Source organism: Oncorhynchus kisutch, linkage group LG5 (assembly GCF_002021735.2).
Source record: "Oncorhynchus kisutch isolate 150728-3 linkage group LG5, Okis_V2, whole genome shotgun sequence".
Classification (NCBI taxonomy): domain Eukaryota; kingdom Metazoa; phylum Chordata; class Actinopteri; order Salmoniformes; family Salmonidae; genus Oncorhynchus; species Oncorhynchus kisutch.
The window spans coordinates 53,180,532-53,192,970 of NC_034178.2; the positions used below are offsets into that span (position 1 = coordinate 53,180,532).

The following is a 12,439-nucleotide window of genomic DNA, read 5'->3' on the forward strand; positions in this document are numbered from 1 at the left end:
GCTGGTGAGAGGAGCTATAGGCAGACAGGCTCATTGTAATGGCTGGAATGGAGTAAATGGGACTGAGTCAAACATCATTTCCATATGTTTGATACCGTTTCATGTATACCATTCCAGCCATTACAATGAGCCCATCCTGCTATAGCTCCTCCTACCAGCCGCTTATGCGTGACTTGTGTTAACGTTACACTAGCAAGGTTCTCTCACTGTACTTCAAAGACTGTTGAGTTGAAGTAAACCTTTGTCTGCCCATGTTGTATTCTGTGTTTTACTTCATGTTTTGATTCTTCTTTATCTGACCTTTCATTATCACTACTTGTAATGGAGAAATACCAACCTGTCAAAACAATACATTCGGTTGAATTAAATTTCAGATCTGTCTGTGTGTGTATCTAGAATGAAGAGGTGCTGAAGAAGTGTGCCCAAGAGTATCTGGTCCGCGTCAGACAGGAGGAGCAGAGATACCACACACTCAAGATCCATGCTGAGGAAAAACTAGTCAAGTAAAGATAGACACATACAGTTTTTAGTTTAATATAATTTATTTTACCCAAAGAGATTGTTTATAATCTTAAATACATTATATATACAAAGGTATGTGGACACCCCTTCAAATGAGTGGATTCGACTATTTCCGCCACACCCGTTGCTGACAGGTGTATAAAATCGAGTACACAGCCATGCAATCTCCATGAACAAACATTGGCAGTAGAATGGCCTTACTGAAGAGTTCAGTGACTTTCAACTTGGCACCGTCAACAAGTCTGCCCTGCTAGAGTTACCCCAGTCAACTATAAGTGCTGTTATTGTGAAGTGGAAACATCTAAGAGCAACAACGACTCCGCCGCGAAGTGGTAGCCACACAAACTCGCAGAATGGGACCGCAGAGTTCTGAAGCAAGTAAACATTGTCTGTCCCCTATTGTAACACTCATTATCGAGTTCCAAACTGCCTCTGGCAGCAATGTCAGCACAAGAACTGTTCGTCGGGAGCTTCATGAAATGGGTTTCCATGGCCGAACAGCCACACATAAGCCTAAGATCACCATGTGCAATGCCAAGCAACGGCTGGAGTGGTGTAAAGCTCACCGCCATTGGACTCTGGAGCAGTGGAAACGTGTTCTCTGGAGTAATGAATCATGCTTCACCATCTGGCAGTCGGGTGACTGAATTGTGGTTTGGCGGATGCCAGGATAACCCTACCTGTCCCAATGCATAGTGCCAACTGTAAAGTTTGGTGGAGGAGGAATAATGGTATGTGGCTGTTTTTCATGGTTTGGGCTAGGCTCCTTAGTTCCAGTGAAGGGAAATCTTAACATTACAGCATACAATGACATTCTGTACTTCCAACTTAGTAGCAACAGTTTGGGGAAGGCCCATTTCTGTTTCAGTATGACAATGCCCCCGTGCACAAAGCGAGGTGTATACAGAAATGATTTGTCGAGATTGGTGTGGAAGAACTTGACGGCCTGCACAGAGCCCTGACCTCAACCTCATCAAACACCTCTGGGATTAATTTGTACGCCAACTGCGAGCCAGGTCTAATCCCCCAACATCAGTGCCTGACCTCACTAATGCTCTTGTGGCTGAATGGAAGCAAGTCCCTTCATCAATGTTCCAACATCTAGTGGAAAGCCTTCCCTGAAGAGTAAGGCTGTTATAACAAGGGGGGACCAACTCCATATTAATGCCCATGATTTTGGAATGAGATGTTCGACTAGCAGGTGTCCACATACTTCTGGTCATGTTGTGTATATTCCTATCATCTAGCCTATTGCTCATTGGGTACAGTACACAGTGGAGGGAAGAGATCTTCCTTTGGAGGTCTTTTATTTTTCATTATTTTCTTTCTCTAACGTTTACCTCTCTGCTGTGTTGCAGGGCTAATGAAGACATAGCCCAGGTGCGCTCCAAGGCCGACTCAGAGAGTGTGGCTCTTCATGCCAGCCTGAGGAAAGAGCAGATGAAGGTGGACTCCTTGGAGAGAGCCCTCCACCAGAAGGTACTTGAGAACATTTACTTGACTTACTCCACTTGGGGAAATATATCTGTAGAATCAGATTGAATACATCCTGAGAATAAATCACTTTCCTCCCAGGTAAACTGGTATTTCCCGCCAAAACAGCAGGTGTCATTCAAAAGCATTATAAATCATATAAATGGGTTTATGTCTGGATGTGATTAGAGCTTTGATCCAAATTCAAACCTGATGCAACCTGAGCCTGACTAAATACATTTATGAGCCCTACATTATTAAAAGACACGTTATCATTTAGTGAGTCCAAGCCCAAAAAAAGGCCAAATGATTGTGCCATTATCAAATACAGCTACCGCACATTACGCACAACAGAAAAACATAAAATCACATACAGTAGATGTAGCTATGCAATGGGTAAATCAATTAATCAAGCTCCAGTAATCTTTTTGAGTGTGAACTGTATTACACTATATTAAATAGAATGGAATTACGCACCTCGTTCAAACCATGATAAACCTGAGAGAACATGCGATTATGTTGCAGCACATGCGCCTACAAAGTTACAAGTATAGGCTAGCGAATTTGATTTTAATTGTTCATAATATTTCCCCTAATGTTATTAGCCTACCTCTTTCTCTCTCTAGTGTTACTTCATTCCTTCCTCGCAACAGTAAAATTAAATAAGTTTCGTTGTCCTCATCTTCATCATTCTAATGACATCCTTGAAGAATATAGGACTAGAATGAGATGCAGAAGGCTTTCAATTCTCTTCAAGAGGACTAGAATGGTTATGGGTCTGAATAAATAACTAGCCTATAACTAGCCCACGATAGTCTACCGCCATCGTGCGTTCGCTATTCTTTCAGACTACCCCTGAGTTATACTGGCTGCTGTATTTAACATTCAGCATACAAGAGCTTGCGCCACTCTTCGAATAGTTTATTGGTGTAAGAAATGCAACAAAAAATGCCCAGCAAGCTATTCTACTCTAGCTTTTCCTGCATAGGACTCCAAGCGCTAAGGAGCCTTTTAAAAATTTTTACAGCGAGAAGCCAGCGGAGCACAGGTGCGTGCTTATTGCGCAAGAGACAGAGGTTATAAATTAGAAGCTTATTATGCATAACCTCTCATTATGTAAATATAAGGCTAATACGGAATTGAAATTATTACCTGAAAAAGGTAGACTAGGACATCTATATATAGGCTTAAACAGTGCATTCGGAAAGTATTCAGACCCCTTGACTTTTTCCACAGTGTTATGTTACAGCCTTATTTTAAAATTGATGCAATACCCCCCCCCCCCCTCAATCTACATACAATACCCCATTATGACAAAACAAAAATAGGTTTAGACATTTTAGCAAATAAAAACTGAAATATCACATTTACATAAGTATTCAGATCCTTTACTCAGTACTTTGTTGAAGCACCTTTGGCAGAGATTACAGCCTCGAGTGTTCTTGGGTATGAAGCTACAAGCTACTGGCTGCCAGCTCGAGGAAGAGTCTTGTTTTGTTTGTCACATACAGTGTTTTAGCAGATGTTATGGCAGGTGTAGCGAAATGCTTGTGTTTCTAGCTCCAACAGTGCAGTAATATCTAACAACACACAATCTAAAGTAAAGGAATGGAATTAAGAATGTATAAATATTTGGAAGAGCAATGTCAGAGCAGCATAGACTAAGATACAGTATATACATATGAAATGAGTAACGCAAAATATATAAACATTATTAAAGTGACTAGTGTTCCAATTATTAAAGTGGCCAGTGATTTCAATTCTATGTATAGGGCAGCAGCCTCTAATGTGCTAGTGATTACTATTTAGAAGTCTGATGGCCTCGAGATAGAAGCTGTATATCAGTCTCTCAGTCCCAGCTTTGATGCACCTGTACTGACCTCGCCTTCTGGATGATAGCGGGGTGAACAGACAGTGGCTAGGGTGGTTGTTGTCCTTGATGATCTTTTTGGCCTTTCTGTGACATCGGGTGCTGTAAGTGTCCTGGAGGGCAGGTACTTTGCCCCCGATGATGCGTTGGGCAGACCGCACCACCCTCTGGAGAGCCTTGCGGTCGCAAGCGAGGCAGTTGCTGTACCAGGCGGTGATACAGCCCGCGGTGATACATGCTCTCAATTGTGCGTCTCTAAAAGTTTGTGAGGGTTTTAGGTGCCAAGCCAAATTTCTTCAGCCTTCTGAGGTTGAAGAGGTGCTGTTGCAACTTCTTCACCACACTGTCTGTGTGGGTGGATCATTTCAGTTTGCCCGTGATGTGTACGCTGAGGAACTTGAAGCTTTCCACCTTCTCCACTGCGGTCCCTTCGATGTGGATAGAGGGGTGCCCCCTCTGCTGTTTCCTGAAGTCCATGATCATCTCCTTTGTTTTGTTGACGTTGGGTGAGAGGTTATTTTCCTGGCACCACACTCCCAGGGCCCTCACCTCCTCCCTGTAGGCTGTCGTCATTGTTGGTAATCAGGCCTACTACTGTTGTGTTGACTGCAAACTTGATGATTGAGTTGGAGGTGTGCATGGCCATGCAGTCATGGGTGAACAGGGAGTACAGGAGGGGGCTGAGCACACATCCTTGTGGGACCCGAGTGTTGAGGATCAGCAAAGTAGAGGTGTTGTTTCGTACCTTCACCACCTGGGGGCGGCCCGTCAGGAAGTCCAGGACCCAGTTGCACAGGGCGGGGTTCAGACCCAGGGCCTCAAGCTTATTGATGAGCTTGGAGGGTACTATGGTGTTGAACGCTGAGCTATAGTCAATGAACAGCATTCTTACATAGGTATTCCTCTTGTCCAGATGCAGTGTGCAGTGCGATGGCGAATGTATCGTCTGTGGATCTGTTGGGGCGGTAAGCAAACTGAAGTGGGTCTATGGTGACAGGTAAGGTAGAGGTGATATGCTCCTTGACTAGTCTCTCATAGCACTTCATGATGATGGAAGTGAGTGCTACGGGGCGATAGTAATTTAGTTCAGTTACCTTTGCTTTCTTGGATACAGGAACAATGGTGGACATCTTTAAGCATGTGGGGATAACAGACTGGGATAGGGAGAGATTGAATATGTCCGTAAACACTCCAGCCAGCTGGTCTGCACATGCTCTGAGGATGCGTCTAGGGATGCTGTCTGGGCCTGCAGCCTTGCGAGGGTTAACACACTTAAATGTCTTACTCACGTCGGCCAGGGAGAAGGAGAGCACACAGTCCTTTGTAGCGGGCTTCGTCGGTAGCTCTGTGTTATCCTTAAAGCAGGCGAAGAAGGTGTTTAGCTTGTCTGGATGCAAGACGTCGGTGTCCGCGATGTGGCTGGTTTTCCCTTTGTAGTCCGTGATTGTCTACGGACAATTCCTCTGACCTCTAGGCTTGATTTTTGCTCAGACATGCACTGTCAACTGTGGGACCTTATATAGACACGTGTGTGCCTTTCCAAATCATGTCCAATCAATTTAATTTACTACAGGTAGCCTCCAATCAAGTTGTAGAAACCTCTCAAGGATGATCAATGGAAACAGGATGCACCTGAGCTCAATTTCAAGTCTCATAGCAAAGGGTCTGAATACTTATGTAAATAAATAACAATTTTAGAATAAGTCTGTAACGTAACAATATATATATATATATATATATATATATATATATATATATATATATATATATATATATTAGAGTTCCACCGATTAATCGAAATGGCCGATTAATTCGGGCCGATTTCAAGTTTCGGTACTTTTGGGCACAGATTAAAAAAGATATATATATTTATTTTTTATATACCTTTATTTTACTAGGCAAGTCAGTTAAGAACACATTCTTATTTTCAATGACGGCCTAGGAACGGATGGTTAAAACTGCCTTGTTCAGGGGCAGAACGACAGATTTTCAGTTTGTCAGCTCGGGGATCCAATCTTGCAACCTTACAGTTAACTAGTCCAACGCAATAACGACCTGCCTCTCTCGTTGCACTCCACAAGGAGCCTGTTACGCGAATGCAGTAAGCCAAGGTAAATTGCTAGCTAACATAAAACGTATCTTATAAAAAACAATCAATCATAATCACTAGTTAACTACACATGATATTACTAGATATTATCTAGCGTGTCCTGCTTTGCATATAATCTGACTGAGCATACAAGTATCTAAGTATCTGACTGAGCGGTGGTAGGCAGATGCAGGCTCGTAAACATTCATTTCAAACAGCACTTTCGTGCGTTTTGCCAGCAGCTCTTCGTTGTGCGTCAAGCATTGCGCTGTTTATGACTTCAAGCCTATCAACTCCCGAGATGAGGCCGGTGTAACCGAAGTGAAATTGCTAGCTAGTTAGCGCGCGCTAGAGGGACGGAAGCTATACTGTTACATATATATATATATTTTTCTTCATAAATTTGCTAACATGTCTAAAAATCTGTTTCCCTTTGTCATTATGGGTTATTGTGTTTAGATTGATAAGGACTTGTATTTAATACATTTTAGAATAAGTCTCTAACGTAACAAAATGTGGAAAAAGTCAAGGGGTCTGAATACTTTCAGAATTGATGGAGAGAGAGACAATCTGCGAGAGAGTGCTTGCTCGTCCACTGATTTAAAGCAACAATATAGGAGTGTTTTAAAACCTTGCAGTTGCAATAAAAAACTAAAACATCTTTACAATTAAAAAATAAGTTGATCCCCGAAAGCCAGATGGAGATGTAAATTAGATGCACATTCGGTATTTATATTACTGTAGCATATGCTATGCTGCATCAAATGTAGGTCTACCTATCACAATAAAACAAGTTATCATGATGAGATGACAGTTCTACAAACTGAGATGGGCTGTCGGTCCCAAGCCTGAGTTTTTATGATTCATCATGCAGTGACCACAGAGGCCATAGAGAATCCAGATTTAGACATTGATATAATTTAACAGTTACATTCCACGTCATGCTGTTCGTATAAATAATTTATTATAATTGACCGGTTTCTCGCAGTTATTTATCCCGTGAAAAAGGAGGGGATTTGTGCATTTCGGTAAATTTCAGTAAATCTTGGTAACCGGGTTCCCACATTTCAACCCTACTGTAAAAGTTATTTAGAGTAAAAGACTGGATACATAACTGGATACAATAATTGTGTTACTTATCGGTGGCTTCCAATGACAAGAGAACCCCTCTATCAGAAGGTAAGAATCACTGATAGTAAAATAATAACTAAGCCATCTAATTAGTTATCTAGAGTTTCAATGCAGAATTGCACATTTGTACCTTAATGGAACAATCTCTCTGATCTCTCTGTTCTACCCAGAATCAAGAAATCGAGGAGCTCACAAAGATCTGTGACGAACTAATAGCGAAGCTCGGGACATCAGACTGATCAGACCTGAAATCATAAACGTTGGAGTTGTTGGATGTACTGTTCCACCAACTTCTCTCCTCTCTGCCTTTCCATTGCAGCCAAGGCCTAACCATCCCCACTGCAGCTAGCTGGTAAATTACTGTACACACTCCTATACGATCTGAACCCGTCTCTGCTATTATTACTCAAACACATAGCGAGTGAGCGGTGTGTTTGTAAAGTGTGTGCCCCATCATGGATTATCAGTGTTGTCAGAAGAGACAGAGACATGTGTTCCAGATACGGTGTGAGGGATATTCTTTTGATACAAAAAGAGATCCACCAACTGTATTTACTTGTGTTCAACAGGTTTACACTTTACACAATCATCCTGCTGCAATTCTAGTTTGTTGTTGTTGTTGATTATATTACATTTCTGTCTAATCTCGTTTGATCTTCTGTTGTTTTGTATGTTTGTTTGCTCCCATTCTTTAGGTAAGGCAATGCTTTTAGGGGTATGCTAGTATAAATCACATAATTGTTTTTGATCATGGGACAAAATATAGACAATATTTAGGCCTCAATCAATTTTTCTTGTGTTTTACCGCTTAGCCCATGTAGCCTATAACTAAAGAGCACTATTCTCTGACATCATCATAGCACATAGTATTACACGAACAGCTTAACAAATCTATCAGTGGAGTAATGACATACTCTGTTTTCATTTTAGTTTCACTCTCTTTAAGAATGGGTTGAAACTGCCATGTTGTTTTTTCTTCTTTATTTTAGCTAGACACAGCGTAGGGAGCTGTGGTTACATTGATTGGCTCTCTGCAACGCAGCCACAGTTAAGTTTCTCTCTAGGCCTTGGGAAAACAAGACAAATGTTTTCCATCATCACCATAATACTTGGGTTGCCAAATTTTCCCCCTCAAAACCTATCACTGTGATAGTGTTCCAGGCTCAATACCAGTCATTATTAGAGATTATGATGGATCTGTAAACTGTTTCAATGCAGGTGTGGATGCTTGTTTAGATATATGTTCTCAGAGCTATCAAAAAGCTAACTGGTTGCCCAGCATAACAACTGTTTGCCTAATGTTATAACAATATATAGGGCCAGTTCCAAACTACCCTTTAGGACTACAAGGACCTATATAGTATGTGGACATGGAAGTTGGAGAAGCCCAGATGAGGTCCTACCTGGGTCATCGTTTGGGAGTCTTTGCCTTATCGTACCTATTTCATGGATCAACATCATCATCATCATCAGTACAGTACAATCCACTGCCAAATGTTAATATTTTGCCAAATCAAAGGCTGTTTAAAGCTGCTTTTAAATGTCTATAGCTACCTTAATGTGTACATTTTATATTGTATGAAAATAATTTTATTTTAATGGCAGTATTTGTAGAGGACATAGTAACAGAAAAGTGATTTTATTATAGTTTCTGATATACTATATATTGTGTGTAGAAGGCATTCCCTGAATAAAGGTTATCATGATTAATGTTCTACTGTGAATTATGTAGCGCACTGCACAGCAGACATTGTGCCTTAAGCTTAAAGGTCCAATGGAGCCATTTTTATCTCAATGCCAAATCATTTCTGGGTCTTGACTATCACGGAGTGTTATTGAAGCAACTTCAACAGTGTCATAACACGTTCAGAATCGTCGAACACAATGCCATTGAAGTATGAAATGATTATTTAAAACAAAATATTGTTATATATACAGTATCAGTCAAAGTTTTGGACACACCTACTCATTCAAGGGTTTTTCTTTATTTTGACTATTTCCTGCATTGTAGAATAATAGTGAAGACATCAAAACTAGGAAATAACACATATGGAATCATGTAGTAACCAAAAAAGTGTTAAACAAACCAAAATATATTATATATTTTAGATTCTTCAAAGCAGCCACCCTTTTCCTTGATGACAGCACATTCTTGGCATTAACTCAACCAGCTTCACCTGGAATGCTTTTCCAACAGTTTTGAAGGAGTTATCAGATATGTTGCTCATTTGTTGGCTGCTTTTCCTTCACTCTGCGGTCCAGCTCATCCCAAAGAATCTCAATTGGGTTGTCAGGCGATTGTGGATGCCAGGTCATCTGATGCAGCTCTCCATCACTGTCCTTCTTGGTGAAATAGCCCTTACACAACCTGGAGGTGTGTTGGGTCATTGTCCTGTATAAAAACAAATGATAGTCACACACACACACACACACCATTCCTTTCGCTCCATTCCAGACATTATTATGAGTTGTGCTTCCCACAGTTGCCTCCACACACACACACACACACACACACGCATGGTCTACCTGTGTGTAACATGAAAACAGATTGACACAAACCCTCAACATACTTGAGTTTTTCCAGTTTTCCATCCTCCAGTCCTGCAGAGATCAGCTTTAATCATGAGTCTCCTGGGTGGTTGTAGCTTAGGTCCAGTTCTCTCAGATGGGAGGGATTTGGTCACAGCCTTCCTCTGTGACCTGACAGCCTGTAGAGAGTGTATCATGATTTGTACATGTAGCATATCAAATCACATTAGACTAACAGTGAAATGCTTCCTTACGGGCCCTTCACAACAATGCAGAGAGAAAAAAAGATAAATATTTGAAAAATATACAAATAATGACACAATGAATAAATACAGAATGAGTAACGATAACTTGGCTTTATACAGGGGGTGCCAGTACCGAGTCAATGTGCAGGGGTACGAAGTAATTTAGGTACCTATGTACATATAGGCAGGGATAAAGTGACTAGGCAACAGGATAGATACTAAACAGTAACAGCAGTAACACTACATTATTTTATACACATAGTGCTAAAATCTCGAGAGGGAGTGTGGCAGCTATCTTTTTTTTGTGTCAGCTGAACAATCACAATGAACATTTTACAAAAGCAAATGAGTGGTTTATTGTACATTGATTTGAGTTCATACACCTCTTCCTATAACAAACATGACAAGGATGCAGATTATTTTTTAGGTTGGATTTTTCTATCATTATGTAGATTGGGAGCAGTGAAGCTCAATTCTCATGACCAAATATATTAGGTTTGTATTGGCCTATATAAACACGTTGAACTATACTCATTTGTTTAAAAAATACATGAATACTGACCTTAGTGTCTCCAATTTACAGTGTGGACTCTCCAGTCCAGCAGAGAGCAGCTTTACTCCTGAATCCTGTAGGTTGTTGTCACTCAGGTTCAGCTCTCTCATTTGTGAGGAGTTTGAGCTGAGAGTCGAGGCCAGAAAAGCACAACAACTCTCTGTAAGGTTATACCCATTCAGTCTAAATAAAAAGTAAAAATTGGAAATGTTCAGTATGTGTACCAAGTTATTTCTGGATGGCCTACCTGTGTAATACAGCTCTCGTACCTTTGTTCAGTAGAACTGTCTCCCTTTCTGAATACATATAGTCTATGGGACATAGACTGGTTACTCTTCATGGACACACAGCTGGGAAAAGGTGAATCTGGTCTTTCCTGCTGGATTGGGCTTCAACTCGACAGAGACAGACCTTGAGTCTTTAATTGATGCTGTCTAATGTTGATGATGTCATATACAACGGAACTGTACATATACAACGTGCTTCTACACCTGCATTGCTTGCTGTTTGGGGTTTTAGGCTGGGTTTCTGTACAGCACTTTGTGACATCAGCTGATGTAAGAAGGGCTTTATCAATACATTTGATTGATTGATTTATTGAACTGTAGACTATGCTGTACACACAAAAACACTAAATTCACTAAATTGAATCAGTTACAGTTACTAGTTACACAACCGTTCAAAAGTTTGTGGTCACTTAGAAAGGTCCTTGTTTTTGAAAGAAGAGCAACTTTTTTGTCCATTAAAATAACATCAAATTGATCAGAAATACAGTGTAGACATTGTTAATGTTGTAAATGACTATTGTAGCTGGAAACTGCAGATTTTTTATGGAATATCTACATAGGCTCACAGAGGCCCATTAACAGCAACCATCACTTCTGTGTTCCAATGGCACGTTGTGTTAGCTAATCCAAGTTTATAATTTTAAAAGGCTAATTGATCATTAGAAAACCATTTTGCAATGCTGTTAGCACAGCTGAAAACTGTTGCCCTGATTAAAGAAGCAATAAAGCTGTCCTTTAGACTAGTTGAGTATCTGGAGCATCAGCATTTGTGGGTTTGATTACAGGCTCAAAATGGCCTGTAATCGAACCCACAAAGGACTTTCTTCTGAAACTCGTCAGTCTACTCTTGTTCTGAGAAATAAAGGCTATTCCATGCCAGAAATTGCCAAGAAACTGAAGATCTCGTATAACCCTGTTCACAGAACAGCGCAAACTAGCTCTAACCAGAATAGAAAGAGGAGTGGGAGGCCCCGGTGCACAACTGAGCAAAACAAGGGCATTTCTAAGTGACCCCAAACTTTTGAACGGTAGTGTACCTGTCCAAAATTGTAATCAGTAAAGGAACTTTTGGATTACCCAAACTCAGTAACTCAATCTGATTACTTTTGGATTACTTTCTCCTTGAGAGGCATTAGAAGAAGACAAAAAGGATCCATCAAACACTTTTGGTGTGTCAACATAGTAGTCTCAGACTTGTGGTCAGACTCACTCAAATTTAAACTTGCAACTTTTTTCAATCCCGAATTGAATAACATTAAGAATACAGAAAAGTGACATAATGTATTTTTCCGCAATCATCCTTTCTGAATTTAAAAGTAATCCAATAAGTAATCATCTAGTTTTTCAAAAGTATCTGTAATCTGATTACAACATTTTAGCAGTTTTTTTTGGTAATCAGATTACATGTAATCAGTTACTCCCCAAACCTGCACGTTCATGAACTTCATATGGGCATATTTTACATAAAATACAGCCCTCATACCTTTGTTCAGTAGAACCGTCTCCCTTTCTGAATACGTCTGGCCGTTCCATAGACTGGTCACTCTTCATGGACACAGCTGGGAACAGGTGAGTCTGGTTTCCTGCTGCATTGGGCTTCAACACCACAGAGACCTTCAGTCTGTAATGCATGCTGTCTAATGATACATTTTGGCTGTACAAAACAGTGTACAAAAACACACGCACACGCTCGCTCGGAAACACACACACTCTTTCTCTTTCTTTCTTTCTTTCTTTCTT

General features: G+C 40.6%; 1 protein-coding gene across 1 annotated transcript in view; it reads left to right on the plus strand.

The window, feature by feature from the left end:
• The window catches only part of tacc1 (transforming, acidic coiled-coil containing protein 1), a 41,870-nt gene extending 33,074 nt beyond the window's left edge, over positions 1-8,796 (plus strand). The window contains 3 exon segments of the mRNA XM_031825389.1: positions 397-503; positions 1,881-2,001; positions 7,256-8,796. Of these exon segments, the coding sequence (XP_031681249.1) occupies positions 397-503; positions 1,881-2,001; positions 7,256-7,324 (297 nt within the window). The 3' untranslated portion in view covers positions 7,325-8,796.
• Positions 8,797-12,439: the final 3,643 nt, after the last annotated feature.